General features: G+C 34.5%; 1 protein-coding gene across 2 annotated transcripts in view; it reads right to left on the bottom strand.

Moving 5' to 3' along the window:
- The window catches only part of LOC105201729 (ral guanine nucleotide dissociation stimulator), a 48,416-nt gene extending 30,499 nt beyond the window's left edge, over nucleotides 1–17,917 (bottom strand). The window contains exons 1-2 of one of the 2 annotated variants that reach the window (XM_011169886.3): nucleotides 17,215–17,917; nucleotides 14,883–15,188 (exon numbers count right to left, since the gene is read on the bottom strand). Coding sequence is in view for 1 of the 2 variants with exons in the window: in XM_011169889.3 (XP_011168191.1) it covers nucleotides 14,883–14,912 (30 nt within the window). In the remaining variant the exon portion in view is untranslated. The remainder of the gene's footprint in view (nucleotides 1–14,882; nucleotides 15,189–17,214) is intronic. The other variant, XM_011169889.3, reaches the window with a different exon arrangement.
- Nucleotides 17,918–21,928: the final 4,011 nt, after the last annotated feature.

Genomic DNA, 21,928 nt, shown 5'->3' with positions numbered 1-21,928 from the left:
AATCTTTGTGGAAGATACTATGCAGATGAGGGACATAAAATACGGGAACTAAGGTTCTTTTTACAGATAGTTCGCAGGATACGCGGCACATGACAAGCGCACACATGCATGACCATCAGCGGGCCTTCGGCGAGGCTTCTTTAACGCTTTCTACACATAATCCTGGAAACACGGGTGTCTTCGCACATGGTTATCGCGTAATCGTGTAGCCTCATTTGAAGGCAATTGCGCGAAATTTTTATTTGGTTTGATATCGAATGTATAAATGCAGCCGATAAAATCGTATAAATTCTTTTCATCGTATGATATATTGCTGTAAAATTAAATATATATTTTTTTTCTTTTTTTCTTTTTTTTTACTTCTCTTGACAAATAAAATTTTCGAACTAACGATTATAAATTGTGCTGTCGTTATTAATGACGAATTAAAATTAATTGCTTAAGATTCTTTCATCCTTCTCTTCAGTCACTGAATAATATTCTCTTTTAATCTTCGCTGAACTTTGATGTTTTTCTTCGTCACGACTGTTCGTCATGTCAATGATTAAAAGTGAATGGGGGCTGTGTTGTGTTCTCGTTGGAGAATAAACAGACTCTTGCATCCCTATAAAACGACAGTCTGAGTCATCAAATCCTTCCTATATGTACTATCGTCTACCAGGAAGAAAGAGCGACGTTGCAAGGGTGGCGGGACAATCCCCCAGACGCGGTCGATGTGAAGTTAAACTGTAGGGAACGGTCGTCAGATGTGCGTCTACCAGCTGCTTTCTCCAGCATCCTTCAGTAAAAATTACAGACACATACGAAAAGGGTAAATTGTCGGTCTAAACTACGCAAATTTCTGTCGTGTTAATTATATATTTTGTCGTAATATAATAATTTCAACACCTTCTTAACAATTTTATTTATTAATTAAAGTTTTATCTTGGGCATTAAAATCTTTTTTAATTCCAAATTACATAATTTTAAAACAATTATATTTTAATTATTTTCTATAATTTACTTATTTTTTTATAATTATCTCTTAATTGTTTTTAATTATTTTTAAGAATCGGAAGAATTAATTATTTTCAGAATAAGACCTACAAGTTGCATCTTTAATACACTCTGGGAATTAATTATTGATAAATCATGTTTGACTTTCCTTCAGCCCTTTCCTTTTGTTTATTTAATTTCTAATTATTTTGAAATAATTATTTAATTATTTAAATAATAACAGAAAATATAAATTTTGTTTTTATAAGAATTTATATTATAACTTATCGATTATAATAATACAAGCAAATGAGAATTTTAATTTGTAAAGAAATAGAGTAGATTTCTCTCTTCATTGCACTTTCCATAAAACATTTGAAATATGCATGTGTTTCGAATTGGCACCAGTTCTAGATCCGATCCTGTCGAAGCTGGACGCCGCGATTGCGACTTTCGCGTCGACGCGCTCTCGAGGAAATAATTCGCGTGCAGCCTTCGAACGTCAGCGACAAAATATCTTGATCGTACAAGTGAATGCCTTCACAAGCGCAAGCAGTAAATTTCCGACGAAGCGCTCGGTATTGAACTTGAACCGGCAGTAACGATCGCCGGTTAATTCCCTTACGTCGTTCGTTATCTGATGACACGGTGCACTCGTGACGCGCTCTGCTAGTGGCGATACAGAGAGACGTCGTCATGTAAGTGACGCAGTAGTACACCCACCGTTAATTGCGTCACGGCGACGTCATCGACGTTGCCGTGGGCCGAGGCCGGCGAATCGATACGCGTTTAAAAAACTGCGCTAATTTCGTAGTTAATGCCGGAACCGTTGATTCGAAGCGCTTATCGCAAAATGAGCATGAGTCACTTTTCATTGGAGAACGAAATGGAAAAGAATTAGTTCTCACAATTTGATGTTTATTACAACGTTATTTTTTAATACCAATTTGATATTTTGTATTTAATTTAAAAATACTCAATTAGCAATTTTTCTGAATTTAATAATTTTTTAAACAATTTTTAACAATTAAAAGAATTATTTTAATATAATATCATAAAAATAAAATTATTTTAATGATTGTATGTATGATTACTTTTCCAACAATTTTTCTAATAACGAATTTCAATTTTAATCTAATAAAACTCTTTTAAAACTTCAACGATTGCTTGCTGTTGAACTTGGAAAACTACATCTAGAGAAAAGTTTCTTCAAACCATAAAAATTTGTTTTAATCAAAAAAATTTGTGCATTGTTATCCTAGTTAAAGAAAGTTTCTTTGATTAAAAAAAAAATAGTTTGATTGTTTCTTTTATTAGAATTAAAGAAATAATTTGGTTCTGCAACGAGAATCTTTTTTGAAATAAAAGAAATAAATTTTTAAAACCAGAACAACGAAATTATTTCTTACATTTCTGTCAGTACTTAATTTGAATTTAAAAATTATTTATTTAGATGAAATAATTTGAATAAATAATTTATTTACTTTAAAAAGGGCTAATAACGTCATTTTTTGAAATCAAATTTTTATTTTTCTCAAAGGTATTATATTTTTATTTTAACTTAAAAAAATAAATTAAAGAGACAATTTCATCAATTTAAACGTAACTTTTTTGATGTATGTTCCAGAGAAAAATGTTAGAAATCTGGAAGCATCCGGAGATATAGGATTTGTAAAAATTATGTCTTAAACACATAATATATTATATATTTCAAACATGATTTTCACCAATCTTATTCAGATGTCAACCGAGCAGCTGATGGTTAACTTTCATCGCGAACGACTACAGTTTCGAGAGGAGCGACGTTGTCTGACAAAAATTTCGCCTTCGGATGTTCGTTAACCTCGGTATTGGCGTGGCATTTATTTTTCTCTTCCCATCTAGAAAGCGTCTTTCAAGCGAGAACTGCCGTCATCAAGCTGAAAAAATTCTAAACTCCGGAATGAGCCGGTTGAGAAGGGATGATTAACATAAACTTACAAATGGCCGCCGAAACCGCTTTGTCGCTTGACCGAATATTTTCTCCGGCGCGTTTCACACTCGTAAAATGTAAAAGAAAAGCAAATTGCCATTGTTTTCGCATACAAAAGTGAAGGAAATTAATAAAAACTGAGAGAAATGTTTTGCAGCAATTAACTGTTTAATATCACTTTGCTAATATATTTATTTTAATTTCTGTAACTCTAATTTTTTTCCTTTTATAAAAGTTAACTAAATTTTTCCAAGACCTTTTGATTAAAAAAAAAAAACCAAAAGTTATTGATGTAATTTTAGGATTATCACAAAATCATTGAATATCATTGTAAATGTTACTCACTAAATTTAAAATATAATGTGCAATAATAATATTTAATATTTATTAAATATTTTTACATTATTATTGGACATTATATTTTTTAATATAATCACTTTTTTTATTTTTATACATTTTTTTAGAACAATGAATTAATTTTTCTATACTATTAAAACATGTTCTGAATTTTTATCCTTGAAATGGTTTAATGCTGCAAAAATTACTTTTACTACTGGTAAATTTTTTCACGCGAATTGGATTTTAAATTTAAAAAATACTTTTATTTTCAATTTTTATGAACAGAAATTTTCAGAATATTTTTTATTAGCATAGAAAAGTTAATTCATTGCTCTCTAAAAGTTATATAATAAAAATAGAAAAATGATTGTACTAAAAAATTAAAATGTTTTATTTTATCACCATTTTTTATACTCTTGAACCGAAAACTTTGCACCTACGTATAAAATATTTCAATGTAAGCAAGAATAATCACTCTTTCGGGACTTTAGATTTTGGATTCACATTTTTACGCTTATTTGCGTCCATGCCTGTGCGAGTGTGTCGCGCAGATAAAGGTGAATTTTCTCTACTTTCACGCGGTAACGAACGCCACGAACACGTGCTCCTCCAATCGGCAATTAACGTCCCAGCGGACTCTCGTTATCGAACGGTGGTGACTCGACCTGGCGGCCCGATTTTGATTGATAAGCGGGCTGTGCTGACTGCAGTGTCAAACTCAGTTTAATTTCATATAGTGAACGTTAATGAATATTAAAGACCGACGGCGCACTCGACAGCGAATCGGGACCATGTGTGCGTGTGTGCGCCAGTGCGTGCGCATGTGCGCCATATGAACGACAAACGGCGCGCTCGTACGAATGTATCGCCGTATCGCATGACGAAATCTACACCGGCTGTTATGCCGACATACAGTGGGGTCGAATAAAGTTTTATGTTGTAAAAAGGGTTACAGAGTCTCAAAATTTTAACAGATTTTTTTAAAGTTTTTTATGTTTTTCTAATATTTTGTTTTAAATGGAAGTTAATTCAGAGCAACTTTGTCGAGCCGAATTCTTGTTTTCTTTTTGCTTTTACAGGAAAAAGAGTCTCGTTGGATCATTTAGAAATCTGGTATAGAGTCAACCAATACGTCTGTTCAAAAACGAACGATTCAAAAATCTTATAGGAATTATAGATTATAGTAAAATCTATCAAACGTTCTGATTGTAATAACCAGAAATTTTCCTTGGTTTTACTAGAAACATTCAGTTATACAAAGTTTTATTAATATAAGCAGATCATTTTTCTCAGTTTTCTTTACTAAATCAAACAGAGAAATTGGATTTAGAAAATTTCCAACGAATCAGAATTATTGTTTTAATTAAGTTAAATTTTGATTAAATATATATCACATGCTCAATCAATCAGTATAATTAAAATTATTATGATTGTTGCACTATCGATATTTTTACTTATTAGTAAATGAAATAACAAATTTTGAGCTTCCACATTTATTGAAGAATCCAATAGATATTCTATTTAAATTATTCTATTTTATTTTATTCAGTACAATTCCAATGAGAGACTTATCTGAAGGAGTCCAAGGGACGTGCAATAAAGATTTGATTTATTCGATTGAAAACTTCCCAAATCTAACCTCATTATGTCTGATTTCGTAAAGAAGGGAAGCAAAAAATAAAAATTTGCTTCTACGAAGTTGTTCTGAATTTCACTAGTTTTCACTTAAAGAAAAAAAAAACCGCATTGAAATCGGTGTAAATTTCTGCGGCTTTTTATGAAACATGAAATTTCATTCGACTCCACTATACCGGCGATTAGGCTACCTCACTCTTACGCAAGTTGATAAATCCACGCGCGAATAAATTGCATTGCGCGCTCGCGTCGTCGTCGTCGCCGCGCGATTAAGCGCGTCCGCTCGCGTCTCGCGGCGTCCAATTTCTCGTCCCATTCAATTCGAGTCGGCAGGATAATCGCTTGATTAGCGAAAGCATAGAAACTCGCGAGAGAACGCGATTTTTCTCAGCGTTTTACTTTCGTCCGCGCGGCATACAATGCGAGGCGCGTATGCGCGAACGAACATACACACACACGTAAAACAAACGTGCGTTCGATCGTCGCGATAATTGCGCCCCGGGGGCACAATTAAGATCCAGTCGCGCGGAGTCCAATCGGAGAACGCACAATGAACGCGGATTTACATAAGAAACCTACGTAGAAGCCATTTTAGAAACGCGCGTGAGACCACCGTCGCGATCATTTTTAATGAGAGACCTTGAAGAGTTGCAGCATTTCGTAGGAGAGCGTGACTCAGGATCACGCGTGTCCCACGCGTGCACATATTGATCCGAGATTGCCTCGCTCGTCTTTCAATATAAAAAAATGCGTGAAATGTGTCACTTAACATTTTTGAATTAAATGGATTTACTTAACATTTTATCGTTTAATATTGAGAAATTCATCTTACGTCTTCCTAAAGAACGGTTACTCGAATTACATGTTATAATTATGTATGCAATATAATTATATGTATACATATTTTATAATTGTTGCATGTAATTATACACTAGGTAAGCGAAAAAATTTATATTTTTATTCTCGAAGTAATGATGAAAAAGTTTTGCAAGAAATTAATTAAGTTTCTTCAGTATGTTTTCACTCTTTGTATAAATTAAATTTAAAAAATTTAGTTCTGTCATAAGACAAAAGTAAAATTTCTTTTCCAATTCTTTCGATGATATAAAAAATTGATCTTGAAATTAACTTTTTCGGGATAGAAATTACATGTAAACTGATGAGTTAAAATAATCTCGAAAAGATGATTAAAAAAAAACATTTTATATTATTTTATATTTAATTTATTTAAAAATAATATATGTGTGTGTATGATCTGGAAGGCATAAAATTAAATATAATAATAGTAAAGTTGATTTCGAAGAGAAGAAAAATCTAATTTGATCTAAGAGTAAAATATGAGAGTGACAGATAAAAAATCGAAATTGACGGGTCAGATGGAACGATGTTATTGAGATTATTACCAGACTGTTTTGCCTCGAGAGAACTGCTGACGGAAGCGATATATTGAAGTCAAGGTTAAACTCGTCGAAACAGCTAGTGGTTTCAAGTCGGTCAAGTCCCGACGCCGCCTCTCAGGAGCTAAAGTTCAATCCGGATCAAGCCAGACACGCCACTAATCTGCAGAAATCACGGCGCAAAACTATCCGTTTTATAACAGGCGCGATGCACTCGCGAAACGCGTGGATGATGCATACGTACACTTACTGCAAGCGATTTTGTTTCTAAACTACTGCTGAGGCATTTTTAATTCCCTAATTTTCCACAAGTATTAACTTAAAAAAATTTATAGTTACTCTCTAAAATTTTTGGAGTGGAATTTCATCTAAAAGAGTCGAATCTCTAAAAGTGTGAAAATCTTTATCAAGACTGGATTTTCACACTTTTAGAGTGGGATTCCACTTCAAAGATTTTAGAGAATATCTTTTCATTATTTTTATTTTTCTCGAAATAATGATGAATGAATAAAAGAAATTAATTAAGTCTCTTCCGTATGTTTACACTACTCGTATAAATCAAATTTTAAAAATTTAATTCTGCCGTAAGACAAAAGTAAAATTTCTTTTTTCAATTTTTTGATGAAACGAAAAGTTAATGACGAGATTACTTCTCTCAGAACAGTGCGATTAGTTCTCTTTATTTTGTACACCTCGAAAATACTGAGTGCTCGAAATGTGTCTCGTTTCCTTTCGTGGGTCGCAACCTCAAATAAAAGTGTGCCACATGTGTTGCATTGAAATAAGCGATCGGGCCACGCGGAATGCCGGCGAGAGCTGCCAGCGATCAGACATTTGTATAAACGATCGGTTTGTATGTGCCCAATGGTGATTCCAACTGACAGGAAATCAACACTTTTAAACGGAGCACTTCGATTGGTTTTTTATCAAATTTTAGCACGGTTGATTAAGCCGCCACGTACGACATTTCTCAAATTGGATATATTAAAAGTGCGTCTTAAAAGAACGTGATTATAAGAATAAAATTCATTTTATTCCCTGAAATTTTTATATGGTTCATAAATAAAGCATGTATTTTAAATATTTTTATTTATTAATTTTTTTTTGTGTCTTTATTTTAAATAATAAATAACAAATGACATAAAGTATTTCTATTTGTAATTATAATTTATTTTATTATTTATATTTATATTTGAAAAATATTTTGTATGTGCTCAATTTTATAAAAATTTCTTTCAAATAAATATACACTAAGAGAAAAAATGTTTTTAATGAAAAAAATACGTTATCTTAAAATCATATATTTTGATGCAAGCATTTGTTTGTTCTGTTTAAGTAAAAATATTTATTTTTAAGTAGACATATTATTTTAAATATATAACTTTGTATTTTTATATTTTTTACATTAAAATAACGATTTTACAAGTAAATTAACAATATCATTAAACTTAATTAAATTGCTTCTTTAAATTAAAAAATGTGACTATTTTGAATATAAAAATAATTCAACAGTAAAATATTTTCTCGAAGTTGTAAAAAAAATTACTTGAATAAAAATTATTTCCTCATTTTATTTAAATAAATATTTCAATAAGAAATTTTTAACTTGACTGCAAACGAAAGCTATCGGCATCCACCGAGTGCATAATTTTTTTTGTATTACAGTTCTTTTGTTGCAAGATATTTTCTCTCTCAGTATATTAATTTATAATTACATGCGATACTTAAATAAAAGATCTAATTATAAATTTAAAAGATAAATGTACGTACATCGAAATATCGCAAGAGTATCGATTAAACAATTATTTTAAATGGAGCAAAGCGTCCAACCGTTTGGGCTGATTCAGCCACGCGAATTTCAACGAGGGGCTTGAGTCATCGGATAATTGATCACGATCATCGTATCTCCTGGCCTTCTTCAGACGTGAAAAACGTGCTAATCGCTTTAAGTGGACCTAATACCCCGGCGAGCGAGGCTAAATTTCCTATCGCAGCGGTGGCCGTGTGTATAGAGGCCATCCTCCTTTATTTCATTCGATCTGATCTCGAGCCGCGACAATTTTAGTTATCAATTCCCGGCGAGAAATTGAGCCGGGTTCGGAGTGTGGGTGGATCCATACACGGATAAAGGCGATCGCTCCAATTGGACGTTACGACGATCAAGGTGCATTGAGCGCGCGCGAGGGGGAAGACCGTACACGCGCCAGTTATAACTCGAGCCTCGATCGAGCCGATCTTCTCACGTCTCCGCCGTGAGAAAGGCGGATGTCCATTCTGAATTCGCGGTACGGAACGAGAGGAATCTCTTTTCCTTTCCGCGCAAAACTCGCGCGCTTCCTCCCGTCCCTCCCGTAGCTCGCGATTTTCGCACGTCGGAATTGCGAAAGTACGCCTGATACCGTGGCACGCGCGACCGTCGCGGTTTCTCTTTGAAACTATAACACGCGGCCAGGTTTCAGCCTGTCGCTTCCAGCTTTTTCTGTGTCGCGCACGCATAGCAAAATATTTCAAGTTCTGCCTCGTGTGTCTAGAATTTCAGGAAAAATTATTTATTTAATAAAAATATTTATTATTTTTTCCTAACGCTTCGCAAATTGAAAATTAATTGAAGTGGTCTAAAAATTCACATATTAAACATTTTCCAAAAATCTACATATATTTTAGTGATATGATTATTGTGAATTTATTAATAATTTAATTAAACATGTATCAATCTTGCTGATGCTTTACCTTTTGCTTTATGTTTCGCTGGTGTATCTATCTACTTTCTGTAATAATAACATTAATTACTTTTATATTTTAGAAAAGAAGGTATTATGATTCTTGTAGATATAATGGTCACTCTCTCTTAATAATATCATATCAGGATTTCGTTTATATTAAAAAATTTAATTTGCGAAAAACTCAATTAAACAATAACGTTACGCAAATTGTTATTTTCACGTTAAGTCATGATAATTAACAGGGTTTAATTAAATTATTAATAAATAATAATCATATCGATAAAATGTATTAAAAAATGTTTAACATGTGAAATTTTTAGACTATATCAATTTCATGCGAATGGCAGCATTATGAAAGATAATATAAAGACGTTTCAGAGATATGATTGCGTTAAATTTTAATATATTTAATACCAAGTTTCAAGATTAATTGCATCATTGTACAACCGAAAGATGTGCGGTGTTCTAATTAAAGCAATTAGGAAATAATAACGACGTCGTAACTTTTTCATAATTATTTAGCCATTTCTTATGAACTAAGCAAGAGATGTCTACACTGAGAGAAAACAATGACTAAATTTTAATAAATATTTGAATAGTTGCAATGATATATTTATTAAATGATATAATTATTAATTAATGCACTGAGAGAGAAAACATCTTACAACAAAAAAAAACTATAATACAAAAGTTATGCACTCGGTGGATGCCTCCAGTAGCATTTGCTTGCAGTCAAGTTAAAAATTTCTTATTGAAATATTTATTTAATACAAGAACCACCAATTTTATTTAACTATCATTTTTTATACAGTAAATATTTAATATTTTTTACCGCAAGTAAAAATTTCAATGCAACTATTCAAAAATTTATTAAAATTTAGTAATTTTTTCAGTGTATCTCTCGGTGAATTCTACACCATAGAAGACAATTCTGAGAGGCGGAAGAGGGTGGTTAAGTTCGATTCTCGAGCTCTGTATTTTGATCCAGCCTTAATTTTTCTCACGTTGCCGAGTGCGTTTTCCTTCGCCTTCCGTCTGCATTCCGCGACGCGCCTCGTTAGACCTGACACGTATTACTTTGCATTCCTCATAAGCGCCACAGGGAGACGCGAAGCGCGATAGAGCGGATAGACTAGGCCTCTGCAGCAAATTCCAAACTTGGAACTAGCCGCGCTTTTCCAGTCCGCTGCCCGGAACTTTCCCGGAGCGAGGAAGCGACTTGTTAGTCGTCCCGTAGGAAACGAGACCGATACGTCGCGCACAATCGCGCTTCGATTACCGTGAAATACGGATATTGAGGAGAGAAGCTAAAGCCTCTCTATCCTCTGAGATTGACTTTCCCAATACCAGACTACAAGAGTGGTTGAATTTCGTTGAATTTTAAGATACGTAGTAATCAATTTAAACGAGTTCAGATTAAAAATTATCCAACTATAAAGAATTTTTATATCACGTTACTTATTGATTTATTAATTATACAATAATATAATTTTTATTAAATATTAATATAGTAATTATATCTAATGTTTCTTTTTTTCTCCCTAACTCTTTATTCTTTCTTTTCTTTCTTCTTCACAGCATTACTGTTGTTCTATTCAATACAGGTAGATCTTGTAATAGCAGTCTTTCTGACTCGCCTTTTACTTTGTGCTTCGCTGACACTATTGTATCTGTCTACTTTTTTATCTTCTATATCATTAAAGTGCAGCAGTAGTAGTTAGATTAATAATAATATAATTATAATATGATTACTTTTATATTTTAGAGAAAAAGGTAGCATTACAGTCTTTGTAGATAAAATGATCAATTTTTAAATTAAAAATTAAAAAGTTTATTATGTTTAATAATACTCTAGCTAAAATTATACTAATTCGAAATTCCATATACAAGAGCCTCCAACACCTTTGATAATTAAATACATATTGGTATTTTAATAAAAAGAAAGCTATATAAATTATTAAATAATATGATGCTTAACTTAAACGTTCTGTATTTCTTCCCTAATAAATAATTTCAAAAAGTAGAAATTAATCAAATTTTAAATAATAAATAAAGTATAATTAATTCCATAGATAAAAAATATTACTAATAATAATAATTAATTAATTAAAATAAATAATACCTTTTTATTATTTTTATCTAAACCTAACAATTCTTAAAATAACTTTTTTAATACCCCCCCCCCTCTCTCTCTCTCTTAATATTTCCGTTATTAGGTGACGAATTCGAGATTACCTATGGTAACATTTGTTTCATAGTCCCCTGTTATGCAATACCACTAATATGCCAATACATAATAGTCAACATTCATAAGGTATTTTTACTTTTGAACATTTCGAAACGCTTTCAAGATACATATATTAGCATTTAATTACACGTACTTCTTCATTCCTTTTAAACTTGAACGTAGTATCATAGAAATACAATGTACACACTCGAGTATTTTTTTTTGTCATTTAATATTCTCTTTGACTACACATTTTGACTTATGCAAATAAGTTTAAACAATATTTTATGTTGCATGTCTATTGATAAAAATATTTTATGTAATAAATATTTTATAACTTTGAGTTTAGAATCGATTGAACAACAAGTTAACAAATGTAAGTTAAGTTTGTTTTCAATCTAAAATATTAACAATTAAAAAGAATGCAACGTTACATTTTTAATTTTTTTTGTATCTGCGACTGAAAAAGATTAAGTAAAGTTGAAATTTGTATCGTGATTTAATGTATCTTTTCTTTTTAGTTTAAATATAACTTTTGTTTTAAAGTAATGTTTAATTTACTACGCTATAATGTTCGACATGGTTTTGAATTATTATTTGCTAAAATATTAATTGTTAACAAAGTTAAAAAATGTAAGTAAAGCTTTGTTTTCTGATATGACTATTATATTAATTACATTCCATAAATTATAAATAATATTTTATTTTAATTATTATTTTAAATTGATATATTATTATTTTAGTTTCTAAATAAATTTTAACATTGTCATAAAAGAAAATTCGCTTGGAAGCGTTCGAAGGATGAAATTTTGCGTTCGAATTTTAATGCTCGACTTCTTTAGAACCGAAGAAGCTCTTCCGTATCTAATCTTCAATATTTCCTCGAAAGCTTTCCTTGAAAGAGAAAAAGAAACGTCGGACCGATAGCGGTTGCGGCGATAATACTGCGGGACGCCATTCAGCGACGAAGGCGTCCCGCAACGGCGTTGATCCCGGAGGATCTAGCTATCGCAAATGACGTACGATGTTTGATAAGGACACGTAAAGCGCGGCGTTTCACGGGCGCGCGCCGAAGGACTCGCGATAATCGTCGATAACGTTTGAGTGGGAAGAGCGACGCACGCGGCGTGTCAAGGCCCCCAATGCCAAGCCGGGACAATGCGCGAGAGACACACACCGTACCGCGGCGACGATTTGCACGGAGATGCGTGTGTTATATATCGGTGCCGTAATTTTCTGCCCATTAACGTCGGCCGTGGCGTTGTCGTTGCGGAAGCGTCGCGGGGACGGACGGCCGCCCGCTCCGGGGCAGCTCGCTCCGCACGCGCGAAATCCTTGACATTTCCCCGACGATGCGCGCGAGAGATAAGGGGGAGCCAGCCGGGGAAACGAACTATGCGATTTATGTACGTACAAGGGAGCAGCGCCGCGCGGTAATATCAAACTACAAAGTGCGCGAGAGTTGCGAAACGCTTGGGATGGAGAAGTTCGCCAGGCGAGCCAAGGACGGCCCGCCGTCGTCACTTTACAGTGCACGATCGTGCACGAGCGTGATATGCAATAAAGATACAAGTTCGGCAACTTCGAGGCGCGCCGTGAAACGATTTGGCGGCACGTGCAATGAAAATATCGCGCCGCTGATGAAAAGCGACGACGGAAGTGAAGGTAGAAATTGCGCTCAGCGGTGCCGGTCAAGTTCTCGGTTCGGCTTGACTAGGATTCAATTAGCTACGAAATACCGGTAGATCAGATTTTCTGTGCCTTACTTTCACCGTTTTGCTTTTTGCAGGAATTGTGTAAGGAGCGTCAAAATTTGTCCGCTAGTCGTTATTGATTATCTTTCGATTATTCTGGCATTACATTCAACGAAGATTTATGGGAAAATTTGCAGTTTGCGATAATCTATGTGTTTCAAGAAAAAAAAAACTGTGGAAAACTTTCAATTCGTTTAGACTTTTTCAAATACTTTTTGGAGTGGCAGAAATGTTGAAATGCCCTTCTGAAATATCGAGGGCGTCGCTATTAAAAAAAATAAACTATTTTGTTTTTTTAGGTATAAAAAATTCGAACGATAATTTAAAATTTTGTTGATTTTTCCGATGTTTTCCGAAAAAGTTTCGGAATATTTTTGTTTTTCTATTGATATGATTTATTTAATTGATCATTGTTAAATTCTTCAAATAATTTTTGGAGCATCACAAATTCCTTTTTAGAATATCATGGGAGCTAATTTTATAAAATTAACTAACATATTTTTAAATATGAAAAGTTTGAGTGATAATTAAAAAATATCGATTTTTTCGGAATTTTCTAAGGTACAAAAAATAATGGATAATTTATTGTTTTTCTATTGATGTGCTTTATTCAATTCATAATTATTAAATTCTTGTACTTAAAAAAAATTTTTTAAATCACCCAATTCTTTTAGAATCTTGCGAATATTTTTCGGAACAGAAATTCCGGAATGCCTTTTTAGAAAGTGTTGATTTTTAAAATTAAATTATTTTTTTAGACAAAAAATTCCAGCGATAATTTAAAACTTTCTCGATCTTTGTAAAATTTTAAGATGCGAAAAAAAACTGTTATCTTTCTTTTGGTATTTTATTTAATTTGCAGTTATTACATTAAATTATTACATGGTTATTTGAAACTGTTATTAAAATATTATTGTCGGTATGGTAATCGCGCGAAATAAAGTAGCGATAGCGAATACATTTTGTCAGTGCTGTAGTCTCTATCGATCGTATCTTCAAGCGTCGTACCTCCGGAAACGAAAACGTACGATCCGTGACCGAGTTACGTCAGAAACGGGCTTTCAAATCCAGCCACAATCCTTCCACGCGATAGCAAGAGAGACGGAAGGAGAGAATGAGCGGCATGAGCTTAGAATACATTATCGTATTTTTGAAGTCGCGCGTGTCTAAAAAATTGGATACAGCGATATCTATAAATTGATAAGCTTAGAAATCTTATCTATAGAATAAGTTAGATAAGTTTAAAAAAATTCTGACAACAACACGAAAGGGAAAAACCAATAGTAAATAGAGTGCCTCGCGCTAATTACACTTTTCATGTAAGTGTTTTCGCATTCTACAATTCAAAACCTCATATACCTATCATATACCTAAAGTATTTGGATTAAATAAAACCATTTAACTTAATTTCTTTTTAATTCTATTCGATGGAGTTTTCCAAAATTCTATTTAATATTGTTTTTAGAAAGTAAAATCAATTAATTGAGTAATTAAAAAAATAAATAAATTGACTAAGCCTATTCACAGCCCAGTGTTACCTCGCGATAACAATCTTGATGTTAACGAAAAGCGGAGTAATGCTTTCAAATTACGCCAGAAGGTATAATGCGAGGAAAACGGAAAATCGTAAAAGGGAGGAATAGACCAGATGCCATCATTATCCTTACGTAAACCCTCCAACGGCGCGGAATGCGAAAGTGTAGTTTAACACACAGCTCGTACAAACGTACGTATGACGGATGGAAAAGTCGCTCGACGCGTTTACCTAGACAGAAGGGAGGGCGGAAAAAGCGAAGAGGGGAAGGGGGGAAAACGCGTGGGGGGCGAAAGAGAAAAAAAAGAGAAAGGCACGATAATTACCAAGGATTCGTCCCCATTGTCAGCGCTCATAGCCCCCCGCTGACGCTAGAGGGACCCGAACTCGTCGCTCGTCGTCGTCGTCTTCGTCGCCGGGCTGTTCGTTGCTCCTCTTCGCGGCTTCGCTTCCGGCAGCAGCAGCACGAGCCGACGATGCTCGTCATTCTGCGCCGAGGCCTGGCCCCCAAACGGGAACGTTCCCGGGGGACTCTACCTGTGATAGCTGCTCCGGACCTGATCTGTCATCCGGCATCGCGCCACACGACGCCGAGGAGTGTCTTGTTCTCCTTTCACGATTGTCCTCCTCTTCTGGGACAAAACGTTACTTTTGAGGGAAAAATGAAGTGACAGAGACGGAAAAAGGAAAGGAAAGAGACGAAAAACGATTGTAGAATTTGCAGATGGATTTGGAGTCATTTCGAAGTGGTAGAAAAGAAGAAAAGAGAGAGAAAAAGAAGGCAGAAATGCATTGGAAAAAAGTCGTTGCATGGGGACATATTTACGCTTGCATTTGTCGTATTCTTGTGACGCGAGGCTAACGAATCGAGGAAAAAGAGGGTTGAATCATGAAAGTAAAAGATACGAATAAACAGTTGGAGAAACAGATGTGTTATTGTCATTCTAGAATATTCCTGTAAGAATGCTGAAAATGGCATTTGTAGAATGCACGTTGAATAAGCGACACGATTCGAGAATATGATGTAATAAGATACAAACTTGGATGAAGAAATTTAGAAAAGCCGTTAGTATTTAAATTTATAATTGACAATGATTGATTCAGTATTGGAAGTAGAGCATTAAATAACACCGATAATGTTGGATGCGATAATGATCCGTACACGGTATGAAATATGATTAATGAGGTACCTGGACTGAGCAAGAGCCAATTAATTAATTTTTTTTAATTCTAATATTTTTAAAAATCTATTTAATAGTTTTTTTTAAATAGAATTAAAAAAATTATTTCATGAATTAATTTAACGCAGTTTGGTGGATGTTTTGACAATTATAATTTATGATACTACACCGAAGGAAAAAATTATAGTAGCGACAATTATACAAATTTTGTTAATAGAATTATAATATACAGTTAAGTGCACTATATTATAGTTATTGTAACTCAGTTAATGGTTGAGAAAACTAATAAAAAATAGTTGTATATAATACAGTACATTACAACTAAAATGAAATTTTTTAGAAACTATATTTAATAAAATTTAGAAAACTATTTAACAAAATTTATTTTACTTTATTTTTTAAAATCTCTATCGACACAAATAATTAAGCAGCCCAGGTACATCAATTATTATTTAAGTATTTAATCATTTTTAAGTTCCAAAATTTGAATTAGATGAGAGATTTAACTATATGATGAAGGATAGAAGCTAGAGTTGAATAGAGATCGTGATAATAATATCAGCTATAGCAATCGGATTATAGCATAATAGTCTATAGCATAGAATAAAGTAGTATAGTATCTAGTATAGAATAGTATAATATCTAAATATGATACCGTGGAATCTTAGGACAATTATTACTCAACTATTATTACTACGGTGCTTCTTGTCTTTTCTATATGTTCTATATCTAGCCAGCAAACGCCGAATATAAAATAGATATCATGCTATATAGCACAAGTATAATACATGTATATATTAATATGTCATTACATCCATGTTATATTTGATGTTTGCTGGGTAGAACATATGCAGAAGAGAAAAAAGTACTATAATAATAATAATAATAGTTGAGTGATAAGGTTCCACATTATCATCTTTGGATTATGTTCATCAACAACGTATCCATCGAACTCTCTGGGAAGAAAAGAGAAGTTATATGAATAGAGCGAGTGACAGAGACTATAGTGATCTCTAGGGACATAGGATTATAATGGCTGGATTGGGATATCCTGTGTCACGCGAAGAAAGAGAGGAACAGCTGCAGGGATCCGAGAAAAATAGCACCAATAGTGCTTTTGGATTTTAGGAGTGCAGTATAAACTATGTATGCCTCTATCGGTGGCATATAGTCACTATATAGTCTCTGAGTACTCTTGCGGAATACTTGAGACTCTGTTCGGGAGTTGCGCTCCTTCGTACGCACTCTCGCGAGAGCCAGAGCAAGCGAGAGAAACAGAGAATGAGAAGAGAGAGAGAGAGAGAGGGAGACGGAGAGCAATGCGGCAAGTGCGGGCGCGAGAGAGCCCGAGAGAGGACACTGACACACCAAACGTCAACGACACCTCCGAGCACATCGTCGCTGTTCCCTCTCTCTCTCTCTTTCTTTCTCCCACTTTCCTTTCCTCTCGTTCGCATCCCTTTGGAACTTCACTCACGTCACGATCCACTGTGTGATCCTCCAAAACTGCACTTTCGATACCTTCGAGTATCGCTTCGACGAGACGAATCGCTCGCAAACGAACGCGAACGAACAGACGGACGGGCGGCGACTTCTCTCTCTCTTTCGGGCGCGCGAGCGAGTGCCGTTCCCTGCGAACGGCACGGTACGGTACGGTACGGTACGATACGGTATGGTATGGTACAAGGGAGGGGACAGGGGGACCACCATGCAGCAGGGGGTCCCCGCTCCTCAGATTGCGAAAGGAAAAACCAAGGCGGGATTGGGGGACGCGCGCGTGAGCCGCGACGCGCCGGAAAAATTGTCAGCCGTTCGGAGCTTCCCTCGCGAGCCGGACCTCGCTGTACGACTGTGTGGCAACCACCGTCACGCCGGAGATGTGTGCCGGTGTGTGACGGACTTTTTCCCACCATGGGCGAGACACGGGGTGGGGGAGCAGGTACTTACGACGGTACCCGCCATTTGTTGTAACGGAGGTGCTCCCTGGTGCTCCCTCGGCTTTGTTGGGTGAGGGTACTCAGGGGCGGATCGATGAGCTGCAAAGCCTGATGCCGAGGTGTTCAAGATTAGGTGTTCAACCTAATTTTGGAGAAAAAGTCTTGAACACGAGTTTTCTTCCGCTCGGAGTGAAAAATATAAGTACTTTTTTAGACAATTTTAAAGAAATATCTATTTGACAAATTTTTTATCCAAATGTTGATAAGATATTTTAATGTTGAAGTTAGCAAGTTGCAAAATTAAATAGTTATGATTACAAAAATAATAAAAATCTTGTTTGAATATTTAAAGAAAAGAAACTTAGAAAACTGTGGAAAATTAAATCTTAAAAAGAAAAAATTGCAATTTCAATCTTTTTGAGGTAATTACATTTCATTGAAATTTCTTCACTAATTAAATGTTCAAAATGGCGTCTAATTTGGAAGAAAAAATCTTAAAGGCGCGACGAGTTTGTTTTCGTTTGGGGTGTAAAATATAAATATTTTTTTCCGACAATTTTAAGAAAATATTTAATCAACAGATTTTTTATCGGAAATATTTTTTAATGTTGAGATTAACAAGTTGTAAATTAAATTATTGTGATTACGAAAGTAATAAAAACTCTGTTCAAATATTTAGGAACAAAAAACTTGTAATTAAATCCTCAAAAGAAAATAATAACTTCAGACTTCTTTGAGGTAATCAAATTTAATTTAAATGTCCTTACCAATTAAAGTTAAGTGTTCAAAATGAAGACTTAATCTAATTTTTTTAGAGAAAAAGTCTTAAAGACACGAGAAACAGGTCTTTTGTTCGGGAATGAAAAATATAAATTTTTCCGACAATTTTGAAGAAATATTTAATCGATTTTTTTAATCGAAAGGATGATATTTTAATGTTGACATTAGCAAATTGCAAAATTAAATAATTATAATTACGAAAATAACAAAAAACCTGTTCGAATATTTAGAGACAAGAAACTTAAAAAAATTATAGGAAATTAAATCGTAAAAAATTGCAAGTTTATTCTTTTGAGGAAATCAAGTTTAATTTAAATTTTATCATTAATTAAAATTAAGAATAAATAAAAAATATTAATAGAATTGAATTTTCTTTCAAAGAAAAATTTTCCAAGTACATTAAAAAATTATGACACCTTTAATAAAGAGATTAAAGCAGCATAAATTAAGTTTGTAACTTCAAGAATCCACTTTTCGTCTAAAAACCAATTTTTTACATGTAAAAGTCGATCTTTCACATACTTTTGCATATTCTCTTATATTGAGAATCTCAACATGATGAAATATTATCATCTCATTGGTCCGAGAATCTGCTTTCTTCAAGGTTTCCCGTTGTGTTCTATGTCCAACGCCCGTAAAGAGAAAGAGAGATTTTACGCACCATGTTTAGAATTGCTATACCACTTTGCCATTTTTGTTGACGCTTTCTGAAGAGAATAGAACGAGTGCTGCGACCTCTCCATTTCTGGACCCGCTCGTTGAAAAGAGACTGGTTTAAATATGCCGCAGAAAATTGAGGAACGTTACACCACTATCTTTTTTTTAATTTTTTTTCTGCAAACGTTGTTCTTTGTTCCCGTTTGCGTATTTGCCCCATATTTAATTCTTTTTGTACTAATGGCTTCTAGTGTCGTGCAAATGATACGAATATTATTTATTCAAAGTAACAATAATAATCTAAACCAACGAAAAAACGATATAAAAAGTTATCAATATTGATGCACTAACGAGCTAATATTTTTTCGGAATTTCTTCGGAATTCAATAATTCATTTAAAGATTGAGAATTTATTTAAATTAGTATAAACTTATTTGAAATAAGTATTTAGAAAGTTCAATGTTATTTAAAATAATTAAACTTGATTTAAACTGATTAACTCAAGTTACTTAAAATAATTAAACTAAAGGAGATACAATTTTCTTAAAAAAAAAAAACCATCAGGGATGGTGCTTGACTCTTTATGAAAGCAGCCGACTTGCAGTCGGTGAGATCTGGACATAACAGATGTAGACTCAGCATTAGTTTATATATAGGCGAATTTTTTTAATTCATTGATTGATTATGCGCAAATGCAGCTTTTCTAGATAAGACTTTTACAGATAAAAGTTGCATTTGCGCATAATGTGGCTAGTATCAATCGATGAATTAAAAAACTCGCTTATATCTCTCCCTGACGGAAAGAGGCGGATGAGAAAAGGGGATCTGTTCTTTTCTCGCGCAGGTCAGATGCGCAACGGTTTGATGACAATATGGATGATAGTAAAAAACAGATTCCCCCATATTTTTCTTCTCTCACCCTCCCGCTAAATCCACTCAAAGCGCTAGAAAATATATATTATATAGGGTCTCTTTATCTTATATGTTTATGGTTCCGAGTTCAATACCCTTATCTTACATGTGACTGACTCGATTTTATCGAAAGTTTACCAGAGAAGACAGTGGGGAACAACTCCAATTATTTCCAGGATATCACAAAGAGAAACCCAAAAGAACAAAAGAACCCCTAATCTCAAAGTCCCTTGATGGGCAAGTTATACAGATATGAAACAGCTCTCTCTAAAGTTATCACCAAGGGTGACCTGGTATGGTGCCCTTAAGAAAAAAAAAAGAAATCATGGAAGTGTCAGAATGAGACGGATGGGACAGATAACAAGGCTGGATAAAAGTATCTTTGAAATGTTAGGTTTCTGTCAAACAAAAAAAAGGAAGAACGGTGAAACATACAGGCATTCTGGTCGCGCGTTTATCGCTAAAAGTGGCTGTTTAGTTCGTGGTTCGAATAATCGCGAGTAATTAAAATAACTAGTTATCTTCTAAGGAAACGAATCTCTGTTACATTAAATTTCTAAATTCCCAAATTTTAGGCTCCTTGCGATTATGATTAGCATCAGCCGCTTTTAAACGCCAAACGCGCGCCAAGAACATGAAGACGAGAGACCGAAACGATAGACAGAACAGATAGATGGACAGACAGACAGACGAGAGACGTTTTTCACAACATTTAATAAAACGCTATCAACTATGTATGCCTCTTTTTTACTCAAATACTCTAAAAGTTACTTACATACGTGTATAATCTTTTATATGTTTATTCCTTTTTTTTTTATTCTTCAATGCCACGCGCGCGGACGTGTCACATCCCTCTCGCGTTTTGGATACACTCTCACCCCTTTACCCCATCTAACGCGTTTCTTCGAAACGCTTCGTAACCTTTGTCCCTTTCTCTCCTTTCTTCTCTCTCTATCAATCAGCGATTTCTTCTACCTTTCGCTCGTTTTGTTAGGCACCGATCATCGACGATGATGAACACAGTGAGGTACGCCAGCGCGATCAGGGAGCGAGAAGGAAAAAAAAGGATAAAAAAAAGAAGAAGAAAAAGGGTGCCTCGCAAACCTCGGGAACTGACACGTCCGGCTTCGAGTGTATATGCATGTACGCGTTTGTGTGTTTCTGTATATGTGTGTTTGTTTCGTTTGTCTGTTTTACGCACGTGTGTATAAATTTAATACTATCGTCGTATCGTTAAACGCTTCGCTTATGTATAAGTGCTTCGATTAATCGTGGACACAGCGATCAACGTCCCGGGATGCGCTAAAGAGAGGTCCGTTTCTCTTGAAATGTCTTCTACGGGGAGTACGATTGATTGGGTTTTCCCTTTTTTTTTTCTTATTTTCTCGATTTGGAGGGTGACGGGTGGTGCAAAAGGGTTTTTTAGTCGGCGTGATGGCGGTGCGGTGTGTCCCCTCACGAGTCTCTCTCTCTCCCTCTCAGCTCATGTTCCTCTTACGTCGCGGAGAGCCGAGCCTGTCGCCTCAAGCGCGAATTTCCCACTTCCCCCTTCTCTTGAGCTTCCTCTTCGCCCTTCCTCGTCGCGAATCTCCCACGCCGCATGTGTTTTCGCGTCCGTCCAAATTTCACCCACCTCCGCACCTCTTCGTTCAGGGCGGAGAAATAATCGCGCGACTCTAAAAGTCGTATATAATTACGTAGGCACCGTAATATCAGTTACAAATGTGTTCATTAATTTAAAATGGAGAACTTCAAATGTATCGAGCGCCAAATTATAAAAGTATGCTCTAGAATAGTCGCTATATGTATATATGTATATATATTTATATGTATATATAATTATAGAAATATCATTTGGGAAAACACATGATATAGTGTGCCGACAACGCATATAAAATTAACATT

Source organism: Solenopsis invicta, chromosome 13 (assembly GCF_016802725.1).
Source record: "Solenopsis invicta isolate M01_SB chromosome 13, UNIL_Sinv_3.0, whole genome shotgun sequence".
Taxonomy (NCBI): Eukaryota; Metazoa; Arthropoda; class Insecta; order Hymenoptera; family Formicidae; genus Solenopsis; species Solenopsis invicta.
The sequence above is the reverse complement of the archived record's forward strand: the minus strand, read 5'-3'. Positions and strand labels throughout refer to the sequence as shown.